At 41.3% G+C, this 18,590-nt stretch overlaps 1 protein-coding gene across 2 annotated transcripts; it reads right to left on the bottom strand.

Moving 5' to 3' along the window:
- Window positions 1-117: 117 nt before the first annotated feature.
- On the bottom strand, window positions 118-18,023 carry TCP11 (t-complex 11). Of its 2 annotated transcripts, none has more exons than XM_081948555.1 (10): window positions 17,773-18,023; window positions 16,725-16,870; window positions 15,874-16,006; window positions 14,608-14,728; window positions 6,128-6,348; window positions 5,034-5,174; window positions 4,285-4,504; window positions 3,228-3,412; window positions 1,364-1,527; window positions 118-604 (listed from the first exon to the last, which is right to left on the bottom strand). In XM_081948555.1, the coding sequence occupies exons 2-10, from the start codon at window positions 16,861-16,863 to the stop codon at window positions 375-377; spliced, it is 1,554 nt and encodes a 517-aa protein (XP_081804681.1). In that variant the 5' UTR covers window positions 16,864-16,870; window positions 17,773-18,023; the 3' UTR covers window positions 118-374. The 2 variants fall into 2 exon arrangements, with proteins under 2 accessions (XP_081804681.1, XP_081804682.1); XM_081948556.1 differs by lacking the exon at window positions 17,773-18,023 and adding an exon at window positions 17,412-17,521.
- Between the last annotated feature and the right edge of the window lie 567 nt (window positions 18,024-18,590).

An 18,590-nucleotide genomic window follows, 5' to 3' on the forward strand; every position in this document is an offset into this window, starting at 1 on the left:
TCTGTACCGAGTATTTTAAAACTACAGTTCTATATTAACTGATGTTTTGTTGAAAATATGAAAACACATTCTAATCATAGGAATGGGATATTAAAGTTACTTTTCCCAATTGAAATAACATGTACTAGCTAGTTTAAAATCACAGGACAACATTTTGAGCTGTTTAAAGGTTTACTGCAGCAAACTTGGCATTGTCAGTTTGGTATTATTAGCTGTACCTTGCAACTTCAGTGACCCAGTTTGGAATAAAGCAGCAAATAGCAGGACAGCTGCTCCGTTGATCACATTGAATTTTACATCAAAGTACTGTCTGAACAATTGCCAGTTTGAATCTCCCCTCTCCTTGCCGTCACATGCTCTGCCTCGTTAGGTTGTTAAGAAGAAACTTTCCCTGTTTCAGACTTTGCCCCTGGAAGCAGCAATTTCTTCAGTATTTCTGAGTAGTACGGACCAAATACCTGTCTGTTGTGATGAATCAAACTACCAAACCTCTGACCAATTTCCAATAGTTCTTCCTGAATAGGAGTAAGGCCTTGCAGTAGATTCTTAGCGTTTTGGCCACAAGGATACAAACAGTGTCTAAGAAAAGTCTGGATCCGTTGCTCTGTGGAAATTAAGAGAGATTTGGAAATAGATTAGAGTGCTATAATGGTAGCTGCACCATTTAGGACTCTCACTGATTGTTAACTGCAAAGTTATAAAGAAAAATTCAGGATAGTGTCAACTTTTTAAAGAGCCAAGCTTGTAGAGTACACTGGTGGCAAAATAATTAAAATTTATGTTTTTTAATTATATTTTAAAACTCAAAAGTATTTAAATTCATCTGCTGACAGCTTGTGCATTTGGTAAATTATTAAGATTTTAAGACATATTCTACATCCTAAGTAGTACATTTGATTAACACCAATCATAACTCTAATGTAAGGACTCAATTGGAAATAAAAGGTAAATTTAGCTTGTTATAAATGCCAGGTGCTGTATATTGGACACACATTCTGCTATCTTACTGAGATTTTCACTAATTTTCACTAAAACTTGGCTTCAATTTAAAAATATTTAAATCAGAGTTAAAGGTACTTTAGTTAACTCATTCAAGCAGGGGCACAATTCCTAATTGACAATATTAAATACTCTTCCCTGGCAATTTGTATTAAAAATGGCATTCAAACTGCTTCTTAGAGAAATAAATGCAAAAATGTTTTTGAAGTATTTTAAGAATTCTAGAAACTTACTTTTATACTAATCATTCTACATATTGAACACATATTTTGTGAATGGTATTTATGATTCAGAATTTGGATTTGAAATTCATCACTTTTTATGTCCAAATAGATTTGCACCAAACCAAACTTCAATAACTTACCAATTAGAACCCGTACAGCATTGTTTTTATCTTCAAGGTTCCTAAGTTGGCCTTTGAGTGAAGCAGCCTTATCAGTATTGAGAGCAGGGTGACCCAACTGATTAAGTATGGCATTTACTTCCATGTGTATTTGATTGCTGATATCCATTAAGGCATTTTCTGATCTAATCATACAATAACAAGCATGCTAACTATGTCAATTGAAAATTTCAATGAAGAGAAAGATTCTTAACGTATGACAATGAAATCAGTTTAATATACTTTCTCAAAACTAAGTTTCTGACAAAAAATGGAACAAGATTGGGCAACAATTAATTAATTAGAATTAACATTTTTATTCCAGTTCTCTTGAGGGAGATACTGTATATATATAATTTGCTTGATGCATGGTTCCAAAATTCAAATTGTTGCTCGTCCAATGAATGCCCTTTAAGATATGCCTTCATTGTTCCATAAAGACTGATACAATGTACCAAAGTACTTGTGGGATTTCTGCTGCCTACCACATTTGACCATCTGATGAATTCCTCCCAAAGAACCTGCTAGAGTTCCACCTTTTGCAAGCGAGGAGGGACAGAGTCTTGAAAATGTTTCTGCTTTTTAACAGGAGTGTCTGCACTTAGTACAGCCTTCCCTTCCAGAATTTGGTGTGTTCTATACTTGTTACCTTTACATATATTATTAACATATTTTTACAGAAAGTCTTTTATACAATGGCATTATATGTTACCATACTGTGTATTTTAGATTTCATTTCTTCATTTTATTATTTTGAATTGATGAACATTGTATAGTAAACTTCTATTACGGTGGTGATAAATCAGAGAGAAAGTTACAATAAAGCATAGAGCAGCGATGGCGAACCTTTTTTGGCTCGTGTGCCACAAGTGGGGGGAGCGCAGGGGGGTCGTGTGCAGGCGTGCCGCACCCATAATGCAATGCGCGACCACAGTGACTTCCGGTTTGCTCGGAGGGTCATTTTAAGTGTTCCAAAGGCTTCAGGGAAGCCTCCGGACGGTCCCTGAAGCCTCCGGAGGGCCTCCGGGGTGGCGGGGAGGCTCCTTTCGCCCTCCCCAGGCTCCTATAAAGCCTCTGGAGCCTGGGGAGGGCGAAAAATGGCTTTTAAAAAGGGTGAACTCAGCTGGCCAGCACACGCATGCGCACTGGCCAACTGACAGGGCAGCGCCTCGCGTGCCCTGACAAATGGCTCCGCGTGCCACCTGTGGCACGCGTGCCATAGGTTCGCCATCACTGGCATAGAGCATAACGTAAGTGGTCGGGGGTAACACTTAACTTTTTTTTAATTATATAGTGAGTTTTGGTTTAATTTGTGTGCTTACTTGTAGCCGTTTCTATCAACCCAATAGTGGGAGAAATCACTTTTAGCACCAAGAATGCAGCAATCTTTATAAAGATGATTGATTAGGGGAATAAATGAGGATTTACCTCAATTCAAAAAACTGTAAGGTATCCATGGTTCTTAAATAATTGCCAAATACAATCTTAAAATTATACACTTTCCTGTTAACATAGGTTAGTGGACAAGATTTAGCTAGGCAAGAAAGAAAACAGTAGATAATTGTTCCCCTATTGTAAGCTAGTCTTTTGAACTTTGCATTGCATACAATGCAATGCAAATTATGGTGGTTCAGCAAGCTTTGCTTTAGTACCATATTATTGAGTCCATAAATAATGTGGAGTGGATGTTGGTTAGATCAATTCTAGCCTTGTATATTGATTGCCTTGTTAACCAGCCTTGCCTACCCTTCTCCATAGAGTGTCACAAGATTTTAGCTCATTATAACCTGCAAGACTGGGCTAGGAAATATCATTCCTGTCTTCAGAAAATATTAAAATAGCTTGCCTTATATCAGGGAGACCTTCCAGAAGAGCTTTTATTACTCTTTTCAGCCTATTGCCACATCCTGGTGAACTGAATAACTCATTTCCACATATATTGCTGCTCACTAATAAGACTGAAGCAATAATGACTAGGTGATTCACTTCTACTTGTAGGGCATGCAAACGCGCTTTGTCCATCAACATAGTCTACAAAGAGAGAATATTCATGAGATCACAAAAAAGTAGGGGCTGGAAGAAATCTTGGAGATCGCTGAATCCAAACCCCTGTCCAGTGTAGGAATTCAATTTTCAGCATCCCTGACAGATGAACCTCTGGCATGTTTAAACACTTTTCAGCAAAGAATTCATATTGGTTACTATGCTTTAAGCCTTCCAAAAAATACAGGGCCCACAACTGGATGTAGTATTCTAGCTACGTTTGGTTTAACCAATTCAGAATTTATAGGGGACAATTTTGTTTTCTAATGTTGACACTATATTTCTGTTTATGCAGCCTGGGATTGTTTTTGTTCTTTTAAAAACGTTTTTTCGAATAATGAAAATTTTTTAAAACTAATTCTTCCCTATTGGTTAGGATCAAATCTAGGAGAGCCAGTACCCTATAGAAAATGAAAGACAACTGAAGAATTTTAAAAATTTGGACATTGGCTAAGTTTTTCCCAATAGATAGCCATAGTTATAGACTTCCATTATGATTGTGTCCGTTATGATTGCGTCTCTCCTGAAAGTTCTATAATCTGGTCCAGAAGACAATATTTAGATCTTCTGTCAGGGTTGACAATCTGTAGCATATTTCCACCACAGCTGTTTGTTCTTTCTCTTCCTATATATTCTTACCCATTCCTCTTCATTGGTCCAGTGTGATGAAATTCCTGAATACCAGTGCATGTGTGAACTTCCCTCATTAACACAGTGCATGTGTGAACTTCCCATTTAGCTGCTGTGTGGACATTTCTAGATTAGAATTGTACTTTGCTGAATTAAGGTTATGCTTCCCTAACTATTTTTTAAATCTTTCCTGGTATTGAGATACAATTCTTTTAAAAGGAACCTCTTACCTCAGGATAGTGTTCTCTTCCAAGCTCCCAGTCCAGCAAATCCATATATGCTTGATTTAACACAGCAGTGGGACTATGAATAAATGAGACTTTTCCAGCAGATATAGGAGAGGTGGAAACAGGTGGTCCATTGGTTCCAGAGGTGGATGAAGAAGGAAGCAAATCAGAATTTGATACTTTGCTTACGGCCTTGTGTAGCCAGTCAGTTGTATAAGCTAGACTGTCTGCAGTGATGAAAAATTTGGAAAAGAAACAGGGCTGGTTTTTTTGGTAATTTCTCTTTCCTTATTTTTTTGATAGATGCTGATTTTGTTATATATCAAGTATACTCCATGAATTCTCACATATTAGTAATTTTCATTTCAATTTGTGAAGTAATATTCTTAGCATTATATCTTGCCTGTATTTTTAATTAGTCAAGTTTAACAATACAATTTATCCATTTTTTTCTGATTTCAGAAAAACTAGCTTTTTCTGGTATTCCTTATGAAATTATATTCAGAACTACTGGAGTTTACCCAACTGACAGGGGCAAGAAACATACAAACTCACAGTAATAAAATGTAACTAGACAAGAGAATATAATAGAAGATAGGACTCTAAATATTCTCTTATGTATTTCTTAAAATGTTAAAATCCTTGTTGCATTTATCTGTGAGTAAATGTTTACAAGGGCCTAATGGTTTTGACTGTGAGTTATTAGTTTACAAAACGATCTAGCAAATGTCCATTGCTCACTCTTTTGATACCTGCCTGGTAGTTTGTTCAGGAGTTCCTGAAATTTTTTCCTTTCATATTGCACAGAGTGCTCCAAGAGATGAGGTCTAAGGCTTTGTATGGTAAAGTTGACCATATCCATTTTCATTAGGTTCAGAACTCGGAAGATCTCTCTGTCATAGGTAACAAGAACAAAATCATTTTGCATTGTAATTAAATCACCATTTCTAGCATTAAGGAATCAATCTTACTCTAAATTATAGATTATTAGATTATAAATTGTGTCCTAAATTGTATACGTTTATATCACAGATGGAGATTCTCTGTAATGAAGCCAACTCATCGGCATTTATATCCAAAGACAAACCTCTGTTTCTTTTCCAAGGGCTGGCTAAAATGGTTTTCTTCTATCATTGGGCTAGAAAAGAAAACACTGTCCCAACCTGCTGGTTCATGGTGACTATTTTCCTTTTATCAGACAAGCAAATATTCTTTTGTCTATTGCATTGATAATGTTGGGAATAAGCCTTAAATTACTCTGTTAAGCCTTACTGCATATCGCCTAATCTTCCTGGTGAAATGTAAACGTGAATCTGGCTCCAAATTTAGCCCTTGACTAGAACCAAATTCCATACCTTTGATTGGAGTTGAGCAGCCAAATAAAGATAAATTTAAAACAGCTGATGTAAATCCTATATCCAACAGAGGTATATTCGTTTCAGTAACTAAACTTGGAAGCAGATTGTTTCTTTTTTTCAAAGCTGTGCCAACATAGGAAATAGAAAATTCAGGAGCTCAGGCCCACAAGCTATTGTTGCATATAGCATTATCATTTGATTCCTAATCCATATCGATGCCTTGCTTTAAGAATAACAGTAACAGATTGAAGCTCAATGTTTGTTTTACTTTCAGACTTTGCAAAAAGTCTAAATTGAACAAACAGGTATTTTTCTGTGTATATTTTCTTACTCCTAGAGATGAAAAATGGTGAACTGCAAGATTGTTTTATAAAATTAAAATAATAGGAAATTGTTGCCCTACAAGGTTATGCATCCTATATCAGTATAATTTTAATAAATAAGGTATGACTTGTACAGGATTGTATTTCCTCAAAACTCAAACCCACCTGAGCAAATGAACTGGGTCTGCCATGATTCGCAGACTTTGTATTTCTTCATCTCTGATAGGTGCACAGAGCATTGCCATGGTGCCTAAGATATATGTAGTGAGCTTGGGGATATCCAAAGCTCCATGCTCAGCTTCCTGCTTTATCAATTCGATGTCTAGTGATTCTTCAATCTGACTTTTTAAACGTGTTTGTCGTGGCAGAAGCAAAGACAGCAGAGTCTATAAACCAGAATGGAGGAATGGAACATTTGTAAAAGCAAATGTTCAAATTGATTTTTATTCAAGCTCAATAACATACATTACTGTAATAAAAATATGGTTGGATGAATGGTATGGTGCCACTAATATTGTAAATCACCAACAGATGGCAGTATTGATATGTTCTTTAGCCTTTTTATTTGGCAGAAAATTGCTGTGAGAAAAGATTGTTGCTATTTTTGTGAAATATGAAATGGGACCCCACAGTGAATACTGATCAGAATGAATTTTAGACAGCTGGAGGAGTCTTTCCAATTGAAATTCATCACCAAATGCAGGTTGTTTATTGGTATGTGTAGTTGAGTGCAGGGCCAAAAACTGTAAATATGTGAATCTTTATGTGATCAAGAATGAAGTGGACAACCTATGACAGAAACAATTTTCACATAAGAAAGGTTGATGACCTAACTTAATAGCCCTTAATAACCTCAAAGCACTGTGAGAGGGAGGCCACGGTACTGCTTAACTTACCATGGGCTGAGACATACAGCTAAGTGTCATCAGCATATTGATGCTATCTCAATCCATGGTGATGAATGATCTCACTAGTGGCTTCATGTAGATGTTAAACAGAAGTGGAAAGAATATCAAGCCTTGCAGGACCCTACAAAGTAGTGAACAAGGCCTGGACTTATCACTTCCTATCAACACTGACAGTGGCAACAGAGGAAGAAAGTGAACCAGGACAATAGAGACACCCCCCCCCCTCCCAATCCCTAAAGCTGCACCAGAAGGATACCATGGTTGATGGTATTGAAGGCCACCAAAAAGTCAAGTAGAGCAAGGATGGAAACACTACCCCGCTTCCACTAGAGATCATAAAAAAGGATGATCAATGCCATTTCTTTTCCATATCCAGGCCTGAATGATGACTGGTAAGGATCTAGATAATCCATTTTATCCAGAAACCTCTGGTGCTGCTGTACAACCATCTTCCCCAAAAGGAAGACTGGAGACAGATAAAAAATTATCAAACGAGTGGAATCCAGCAATGACTTCTTAAGAAGAGGGCAGACCACAAGTTCCTTAAAATGTTGGGGCACTACTCTCTGCTGCAGGGAATCATTAATCACTACCAAAATCCACCTGTATGTCATCTCCCAGGAAGCTTTCACAAGCCACGAAGGGCATGGATCTAAAACACAGTTGCTTGCTCTCATAATCCCTAGGATCCTGTTTATTTCTTCAGGAATAGCAGGATCAAATTGTTCCCAGATAACAAGGACTTGCCCCAGGTGCTTCCAGCGGACCTATCCCAACTATCCCAGCATCTAACTGGGAACGAAGCTGAGCGAGGATACCATGTGATTTCCATCTTTTCTCAAAATTTAAAGACTAACTTTGTGGGCATCTCTTTATCTCAAAAGAAGAGGCAGAAAGGATTGGGCGTTGGTTCCTACCTGATACGCCCTTTCTCAGGACGGTGGAGACATCATCCAGGCATGGGTATGACTCCGTCAGGATCCAATACGACTGGGTCTACAAGTATTAAAGACACACCCACGAGGCTACTCCCCAGAAATAGATGGAATGACTTGTAGACCGCTGTGTAAGCAATCTGAAACGATATATAATATCTCTCCCCAAGGAACACAGTAGAAAGGAAAGGTACACAGTAGAAAGGAAAGGTAGTAAGTCCAAGGAACAGGGCGGGGCTGGATGATGTCTCCACCGTCCTGAGAAAGGGCGTATCAGGTAGGAACCAACACCCATTCTCCAAGTAGGTGGAGACATCATCCAGGCATGGGACATACCAAAGCCCAATAGTCCCATCGGGAGGGAAAGAAATAGATAAGAGACTTAAGTGGCAACCACATGCTGCAGCACACGCTGTCCAAATGAAGCTTCAGCTGAGGCGTATCTATGAAGTTTGTAGTGTCGGATGACTGGAGAAATTGAGGTCCATGTAGCCGCTTGGCAAATCTCCTCTAACAAAGCTTGAGTTGACCAGGCCACGGAGGTGGCCATGCTGCGTGTGGAGTGCGTCGTGATATGAGGAGGAACAGGCAGAGAGAGTGCAGAATACGCCCTAGAAATAGCTGCCCTTACCAAACGACCAATGTCCAAAGAGGAGGCCTTGGGTCCTTTCTTACCTCCAGGCTGGAACTTGATGAAAAGAGCCTCAGATCGCCTGAAAGAAGCAGTTCACTTAATATAAATGTGTAAAGCACAACATACATCAAGGTAATGCCACTTACGTTCCAGCTCATGTGATGGTTGAGGGCAGAAGTCTGGAAGTACCAGTTCCTGGGTTCTATGGAATACAGAATTTACCTTAGGCACAAAGGTCGGGTCAAGCCGAAGGACTACCCTGTCCGGATGAAAGATGCATAAATCTTGTCTGGTGGACAAGGCTGCAACCTCTGAAACTTGCCTCGCCAAGGTAATGGCTACAAGAAAAACTAAGGCTCAAATGGAGACTGAGTTAATGATTCCAGGACTTTGGAGATATCCCAGATAGGGAATTTGTGTATTGTCGGTGGCTTGATGTTTGTGGCCCCTCTCAAGAAACGCCGGATCAGAGGTTCATGAGAGAGAGACTGAGCCGCAGTCAGAGAGAGGACTGAGGACAGGGCTGCAACCTGGCAGCGAAGAGTGTTCGGTGAAAGCCCTAGGTCCAGCCCCCATTGCAGAAATTGGAGAATATGGGGAACCGATGCTTCGAGGGGGACAAAGCCCTTTGATTGGCACCAGACAGAGAATTGAGTCCAAATGGCATCATAAATGCGGTTAGTGGAAGGGCGTTTGGAGGCTTGAATTGTTCAAATGACCTCCACCGAGAGGTTCGCAGACCTTAGAACTTCCAGCTCAACCTCCAAGCGGTGAGGCGCAACCACGGAAGATCTGGATGTTGGAACGCCCCTTGCAGGAGCAGTGAGGGGAATTGTGGCAGTTGCCATGGAGGAGCTACTGAGAGATTCATGAGGTCGGCAAACCAGGGTCTGCCGGGCCACCGAGGAGCAATCAAAATTAGTTCTGCCCTTTCCACCAGCAGCTTTCGGACCACCCTCTGAATGAGTGGGGTAGGTGGAAAGGCATACAGAAGGCCCGGAGGCCACTCGTTCCTCAGAGCATCCACTCCCTCTGCCCCTGGAGTTGCAAAGCGAGCGAAGAGCCTTGGTAACTGAGTGTTGTCCTGGGAGGCAAAGAGGTCGAGGACCGAAATTCCAAACCTGACCGTCAGCTGCTGGAAGACGCGCCAATGTAAGCTCCACTCTGCTGGATCTATGTGCATGCGTCCAAGTTCGTCTGCCTGTGTGTTTTAAATCCCCGATATGTGTTCGGCCCGGAGTGACAACAGGTGGGTTTCCATCCAAGATATTAGTTGGAAAGACAGAGTCATCAGACGCTGGGATTTTGTCCCGCCCTGTCGGTTTATGTGTGCCTTGGTGGTGGTACTGTCCGTAAGGACGAGCACGTGCACATTGGCCACAAGAGATTCGAATCGGAGCAGGGCAAGAAACACAGCTTTCAGCTCCAACCAGTTGATACTGTTCCTCTGGTCGGAGCATGACCAAAGCCCTTGGGCCGTTTGTGACAGGATGTGAGCTCCACAACCTTGCAGACTTGTATCTGTCGTTAGCATGATGAATGGGGGTTCGCAAAATAGAGAGCCCAGTGTCACTGCAGGGGAGAGCCACCAGCGTAGGGATCGCCTTACCTCCAACGTCAGGCGAATTCTGTGAGTAGAGCAACTGCAGTTTGCCTTCTGGTGCGAGAGCAGAAGCCATTGAAGCTGGTGACTGTGGAACCTGGCCCACGGCACGATGTGGAAAGCTGACACCATCTTGCCCAGAAGTTGACATAGTTGAATGAGTGGAACCGCCTGCTGGTCGCGGATGGATGAGACTAGGTCGTGAATGCTCACCTGTCTCTGGGGATAAAAATACCTGTTCCAGAGAAGTGTTCTATTACTGCTCCAAGATGTGTGAGACGGGTCGTGGGCTGCAGATGACTCTTCTTTGAGTTGACCAGAAAGCCGTGGTCTGCTAGGTTCTGGAGGGTGAGCTGGATGTCCCGGAGAGCCTGATGTGATGACCTTGATAGTAACAAAATATCATCAAGATAACAGAGAATTCTAACCGGCAGAGATCTGAGATGGGCCGCCAGAGCAGCTAAAATCTTAGTAAAAACCCTCGGGGCCGATGATAAGCCAAATGGAAGTGCTCGGTATTGAAAGTGATTCCCATTATAAGAAAACCAGAGAAATTTCCTGTGATCTGGAAGAATGGGGATATGTACGGTTTGAACCGCCCTTGGAGGGCTTTCTACAGGGGAATCTCTGGGAGTTCCGGATGGACCTGTCCTGGAACTGATGGCCTTGTCTCGGGAGAGCCTGGTGCTGAGGACGGGGGTAGGCAAATCCGTCCCATGAAAGGACGACCTGCGGAAGAAGGAAGAAGGTTTAGGGTCAGACTTGCGGTTTGCAGAAGGAAGCACATTGCGTTTGTCCTTAGACTCTACCAAGAGAGGCTCCAGAGGAGGACCGAATAGCAGACCAGGTGAGAAGGGTGCGGACACCACTTTGCTCTGGCCTCCGCCTGCCACTGCTTCAGCCAAAGAAGACGCCTCGTGGTGATGGTAGAAGCCATGGACCTGGAAGAGAAACGTGCCGCATCCAGAGAAGCATCTGCCGCATACTCCATTGCCGCCTTGAGTTTGTTAATGTCCTGGTGAGTGCGGGAATCTCCAGGAGGGATCCTGCCATTAAAGGGCAGCCCTATTGAAAAAGGAAGCAGAAGAGGCAGACTTGACCGCCCATGCGGTGGACTGATGACCCTTTACCAGTGACTGCTCAAAGCGTTTTGTCCTCAGGGCGGAGAGCATCCTCTGGAGCATTGGTGGCCGCGTTAGGTGATGACAAAGACACCACTGGAAGATCAATGGAAGGAACCTCCAAAAGTTTAGAGAGCTCTGGGCTGACATTATACAACTGTTTGTCCAGAGTAGAAGGGAGGGGCCCTGACCCCAGAGAACCCCACTGGTTTTGAATCACCTCTAGAAACAATTTCGGGGAGGGAACTATGTCCTTTTCGATGGGAGGATGTGAGAAGAAGGGGTCTGTGGTATCTGATTTGTCTGCCTCCATGGAGGAGGAAGGTTTCGAAGCCAGAATACCAGAGACCTTCTTGGCTTTAAATAAGAGGGAACAAAACATGGCAGGCTTGAACAGGCGCAATAAGGCAGAAGGGGCAGGGGTCAAGTCCTCATCCTCCGACAGCTCGGAATCACGAGTGGCCTGCTCCTCAGTATCCACAGCAGAAGGCTGAGAGACGCCTGCAGAAGAAGCCTCTTGGGCCTAGGAAGAACACCCCTCTTGGACTTGGTAGAAGAGGAACCATGAGGAGTGGCTGATGCAGGAGCCCGATGTTGTAAACCTGCAGCAATGCCCCGCTCAATGGCAGCTGCTATGATGTCAGCCATATCATCGGGGTTGATGGTAACAGCCCTGGGCGCCGAGAAACCCACATCTATATCTGGGGTGACGCTGCCATCCCCTTCAGAATCAGATTCTCCTTGAAAACCAATCCCATCCTCTGGGTTTGAAGGAGAAGCTGAGGGGAAACATCCCCATCGGTGTCAGTAGAGAGGTCCTCCATAGGGTTGAAATTAGAAGGAAGAGAAACTCTAGGAGTGGGGGCAGGAATAGAACAATGATTGGTCTTGGAAGTGACCTTTCGAGGAGCAGGATCACAGACCTTATCAGTAGTTGCACTGGAATTAGTGGCCTCTCGGGCCTCCTGAGGAGTCGCAGGCCTAGGGGCCTTAGCTGGCTTGGAAGCAGAATGCTTGTATAGGCTCTCTTTTTGCTCCTAGTTCAGCTGGGACTGGAGCAGCAGGGGCAACTGGACTGGGAGAATCCTCCCCCTGGGGAACCGAGGCCTCGTTGGTTGCCATTTTTTACTCACGGTTACTCTGAAGTGTCGAGGAAGGCTTCCCATCCAAACAAAATGGCCGGCACTGATTTTGCGCCCAAATAACTGCCGTCTGGGTAAACAGGGCCCTGAGGAAGGGCTGAGGTGGCGAGCCGACAAAGCAGCTTATCGCCCAGGAATTAGCAGCCTGCCAAACACTCTGTCGCCAGGCGCGGAAATGGGAGCCGAAGGAGCACACTGCGGGCAGCAAGAGGAAAGCAGAGGCGTGCAAGGCAATCTCTGTAGCTGTACAATGAAAGGAGGCTTCTCAAGCGGCGCGGCTACAGCGATCATCCCTCTGGTGGCACGGCTGCAGTAAACGGCACTTCAAAGGCTGGTGCTCTTCGGACAGCGCAGCAGCGGCGATCGGCAATCAAGGAGCTTGAGGGCGAACCTCGTAGGCTGGCCGAGAAGGCTCTTAGCTGCTGAGGCAGCCAAGCCTGAGAGAAGCAAAGCCTCGTAAAGGCTGTAATGCTCTAATTTAGCGAGGAAGGAGCCTGATTGTAAGTAATTTGAGGGGGGAAGCCAATTGTTGAAATTTAAGATGTTTTTAGCGAAATAGGAAAATTAGCAAGGGGAGACACAGCTAATCGAAGGATCGACTGAATATTTCTGGGGAGTAGCCTCGTGGGCGTGTCTTTAATACTTGTAGACCCAGTCTACAACTCCTGATGGAGTCATACCCATGCCTGGATGATGTCTCCATGTACTTGGAGAATGTCATGGCCTGGTTGAAAAGACAAAGTACGAAGTTATTTTGTGACAACTTTAAGAAGCTTGTCAATCATTGACAGAAGAAGGAAGTGAATGATAGTGATTATTTGGAGAATAACAATCTATAACAAAAGATTGTTTTATTTCAAGAATTATTTTCCTGTTTAATTTTAATAGAGATATTTTAATTAGTGAAAGTTATGGAATTGAAGACATTACTTTTCATCTCACATATAATAGTTTTAGATACAGCAACATCTTAAATAAAAACAAATATTTTAATTATCGTATTTTTCAGAGTATATACCTTTTTCTCTCAAAAAAGAGGATGAAAATCTGGGTGCGTCTTATACACTGAATACAGCATTTTTTTTCCTCCTGAAACCCTGCCCCTTCACCAAAATGGCCATGCATAGTCTTTAGGAGGCTTCCAGAGTGATCCTGGGGGCTGGGGAGGGCAGAAACGAGTGAAAAACAGCCCCCCCTCCGTCCCCAGGAGCACTGTACAAGCCTCCTAAAGGCAATCCATGCCCTTTTTTGGACAAAAAACAGGCCCATTTTCGCGAAAAACGGGCCGTTTTTGGGAGGTCTGCAGAGTGCAAAAATGTTTTTTTTTTATTTGCCTCTTCAAAGTCTTGGTGCGTCTTATACTCCAGTGCGTCTAATACTCTGAAAAATATGGTAATTTCTTTCCAGGTTAATTTTACTCTCCATGCAGGTTTCAATAAAGTGCCAAATACATGCAGAACAAAGATATCCTCAAAATGTTTGCAGCTGCAAAGAGGCTGATACTACCACTGTTATTTTAGGAAAATGACAGTCATAAAAATGCTCTAGTATAAAAAGAAATCATTTATTTTAAAAAAACATTCACGTGGTTAACTCTTTTTCAAAAGTCCTATAATTCTGCTGCTGCCTTTGGTGAAGTGACAGCACTAACTTCAAGCCTTTTAGGGGAGAAGGTACAAGTACTAAGTTACAGGTAGTCATTTAACAATCGCAAATGGTTCCAATGAAATGGTTGCTAAGGTACATCGTCACTAAACAAACCATGTGCTTGAGAGCGATGCTGGAAAGATTGCTGGATGCTGCCATCTCATTCAGATAAAAGCACACATGAGGCAATGCCAGTGTTACTCTGACTCGAGGGTGCATTGTTATCAAGTACAGATATTTGGGGGAGGGAGGGTATATCAATAAAATATTGTTTTACCATTACTACCATTGTATTTATGAACAATTGTTTTCTGAGACAGTTGCTAAAGAACTTATGACCACAGTTGTTAAGCGAATCATGTGGTCATTAAATGAATTTGGCTTTCCCTATTGATTTTGCTTGTTAGAAGTTGGCTGGGAAGGTTAGAAATGGTGACTGCATGACCCAGGAGCACTGCAATTGTCATAAATACATGCCAGTTGCCAATGGAGATGCTGCAATGATAATAAGTTTGAAAAGTAGTAATAAGTCACTTTTTTCAGTCTATATAATCACTAAATGAGTGGTTCTACTTGTACCTGTAATAGTTTTTTATCACAAAAATAAATTTGTTAGATATGAATAAAGACATTCCCACTCCCCTTTATAATTTACTTCTTTGATTTCTTGAAGTAGCTTGATAGCGTGAGAATAATCTGGTGGTACTTTGAAGAGTTGTTCTTTCAGATTATCCCAAAAAGCTTTGTGCACTGTTTCTTTCACTCTGCTTTCTAAACTGTAGTGAGATAAAAGTAGCTGCTGTTAATATTTTTTCTATCTACAATATTGTCTGGAGGCCAAGTTTCATATAATTTTTCACTCATTGATAAACATTATTTTTTAGTCTAATCAATCTTGTAAGGAAATACTAGATTTTAATAGATGATACTATGAAATTTAAAGAGTAGGTACATGTAAATATATATTCTGGTAAATGTAACAGGGACTACTGTCTGGCTCTTTCAAAGAACTATCAGTCCTAAAAGATTAAAAAAAAAGAAAATTCTCTGTCCTAGGGGAATACCAAACCACCATTCCAGATTGGTATGGATTGAAAAACAAATGGTGGAGTTCTCCAAAATATTCCATTTCCAGAATGGTATAGTTTGCATAAAGGTTTGTTATTATATCTTGAGAAGTTAGGGTCAGAGCTAACAATATGCTACACATCTTAGCTGAGAGTGGTCCATAAAGTTCATCTAGACTAGAGTTTTAATAAAAATCAATTCTCTGAATCATGCAAGTAAAAACAGAAATGAATCAACACATAATTGGAACAATACAAAAATAATCTACAACATGAATATTTAATCATCAGTTTCAACTTTCCCACTTTTGAGTCTTTATAGTAAATGTCAACCTTCTGCTTCTTAATCATAGCCTTACATCTTTTATTAAAATTATTTATGAAATCTATATGTAATTTTTAAGTCACCAAGTGTTCTAGCTATGTCTTGGGTTTATGCAATTCAAGTAGCCAAACTCAGCTTAACAACATTCCATTAACAAAAACAATTGCTTATTTGGCAATAAAGTAATCTAGACACTAATGAGAGGTTAAATGAAAATAATATTCAACCATATTCGCTAAGAAGACAAACAGATTTTTTCCCAACTATCATGTAAAGACCTAGCTCTAGATTCTAATGCTGCAAATGGTAGAAAGAAAGAGGACAACAACCTATAGGACTCAGTTACAGTGGTGATCAATGCACCGTTAGAAAACCTGAAAAAACAAGTTAGAGAAAGATCATCATGGAGAAAATCTATCTGTATGGCTGTTAAGAGTTGACAATAACTTGATAGCACATAATCAATTAAAAATATAGCTTTATTCGAAGTTAACTAAAAATGTTTGAGCATTGAGAAAATAAAACCTACCTGTTTGGTGATAAATTCACTTCTTGCAGTTTGAAGTCATGGTTGACAATAATTTCATGGGCTATTGTCATTTTTGAGACTTCATTGGCTGTTTCCATGAGCTCTGAGATAGAATGAATTTGGGGAGAATTGGCTATATAAAAATAAAATAGAATGGTGCTTACTTGGGCCACTTACAGACCAAGTAGGGATGTTTTTAAAGACATGTACTATTTATAATTAAACAAGGTATCTTTTTTTAATGCAAACTCTGCTGATCCTTTCCACTTCTAAACAAGCAAACAATTTTTTTCTTGTCTGTGATGGACTCTGAGGAATTATAATTATACAAGCATGATTAAAATATTCCAGTTTAAAAAATATAGGATGTTATTAGTAATTTCCAAGTATGTCTAATATCACAATCATAAACCTCACAGAAAGCTCAGGGCAGATAAATTTAAAATAAAGAAATTTCTTCAAATGAAATTATTTCAATACAGAATCTGTATTCTAACCTAGATTTTTATTTTTACTTCAACTTTTCACCTAATGAAAATATCAAAAAAGTAGTAATTTTGCTATGTGTTTGGAGTTTGAAACTTGAATAATTTGCACACATTCCACTTTCTGAAAAATTGCACAAATATTAACTCTCTCAAGATCTTTTACTTCATTAAATTATTAAATTGCCTGAATTTTGCTGTACCCGTTATTATCTTGGAAATGTCTCTGTGCAGTCTAATCTAGGTTTATTAAACCACAATTTGTACCACTAATTATAAATCTGAAACAATTTTGGGGGTAACATGCTATTTTTCTGTAAATAGTAATATTTGGTTTTTCTAGCATTCAGTCCAAATTACACATACAAGATGGGATGTTAGGTGGACAGAGTTTGGGAATGTCTCCACCCTGGGTTTCTTCATGCTCCCTCGGTTTTCTGGAACTACAATCTGTGGTTTGAGAGTCATTGCAGTCACTTGTAGTAGTCTCTTTAGGGTTAGGCATCTTGTTTCTAATGGAAGACATAGATTTTAAAATGACATGGACTATCACATCAGTTTCAAAAGACCATGAATAAATTGTTTTTCTGTACTTTAGCCAGATTACAGAAATTAGAGGAAAAAATATATTCTTTTAGAAAACAAATGGCCATCATTCAGTCTTCGATTTACAACAGTTCATTTAGTGACAGTTCAAAGAATAGCATTGAAAAGAATGACTTATGACTATTTTTCAAATTTATGACCATTGCAGGATCTGCATGGTCATGTGATCAAAATTCAGCCACTTGGCAACTGACTCATATTTGACAGCTACCATATCCCGGAGTTATGTGATCATTTTTTGCAAACTTCTGACAAGCCAAGTCAATGGGAAAGCCAGATTCACTTAACAATGGTGCTAACTAAACCACTGTGATGATTCACTTAACAACTGTCTCGCTGAGCGACGTAAATTTTGGCCTCAACTGTGGTTAACTCCAGGACTACCTTTATTCTTTTCTCAGAAAAATAACACTTATTACGCCAAATTCTGAATGATCAGTGTGAAACCTGGGATGGTGTCCCCCGTGGCGCTTTGCTTGCCAGCAAACAGGCCGCTCAACCTTTTTCTTTTTAAAAACAAGGCAAGAGAGGCATACACCATTGTGCAAAGCACAGCCTCCAAGATCACTCCATCTTTGAAGAACACCTCTGGGTGGGAAGGCAATTTGAGTTTTCCCTTCAAACGTTTTCTGACCCAGTATTTCCCGCCCCCTTTCATGGCCACCTCTTTCACAACGCCTGACACCCTGAGGCGACGAAGAGGGAGGGAGCCTCGGGAAGGGACCGGGCAAACCAGGAGAAGCGCCCGTAAGAGGAGAAACCGAACAGGCAGAACTGTCCCCCACCGCCCTCCCTCACCTTCCCTCACCTTCCCCAGGGAAAGCAGGGAGAGACGAGGCAGGGGCGGGCGGCGATGATCAGAGGAGAGGGGGCAGCGCGGCCGGATTTTCTCGGCCAACCCTAAACAGCCAAGAGTTTTCAGGGCGGCCGTTGGGCCGAAAGCGATTTCAACGGAATAGAACCAACCACCTGCCCGCTAAGAGAGGGGGGGTTGCGTCTGTTTGAGAAAGAATCAACTGTAAGTGGTACGCGCTAACGGTCTTTTCGCGACAATAAAAATATAACAGTAGCGTTTCTCCATCTTCAGATGGAAGGCGAAGTCCATAAACTTTTTTCTCCCGCGTTTGAATTCCCCCCCCCGCTCCTTTTTTTTTTTTTTTTGAGAAGAATTCATGTATCCTGAACAACGCGGAGGACCGAACCAAACGTCACAGAAATGGGAAGAAGCTCATAATTCCAGAGAACCTGAAGAGAATTTCAGTGAGATGAAATACTTATCGACGTTATTACGGTACCATAGCTACTCTAATTGTTGCTCCACACAAACATACATTTTGTGAGAAAGCAGTGTTTTATCACAGCGTAATCGGAGCCCCTCCCCTTTTCATCCCTCAGTGAGATGCTCCAAGAACAGCCTGGGAATCTCAATGGGAATATCCACGGGGAAGGCAGTGGCGCCATCTAATGCCAAGATCTGGCTTTAAATAGTGACTTAAAAAACTAACGGAAAACACTAATACCCCATAATATTCCACAGATGCCCTAAATAAGTCTGGATATTTCCATGCGGTAGAAACCTCATCTGGAAGGAAAATGAAAATTCTAAGGGAGCTTGCCAAATGTTGT

This window comes from Natrix helvetica (genome assembly GCF_964273705.1).
Source record: "Natrix helvetica genome assembly, chromosome: 3".
Taxonomy (NCBI): domain Eukaryota; kingdom Metazoa; phylum Chordata; class Lepidosauria; order Squamata; family Natricidae; genus Natrix; species Natrix helvetica.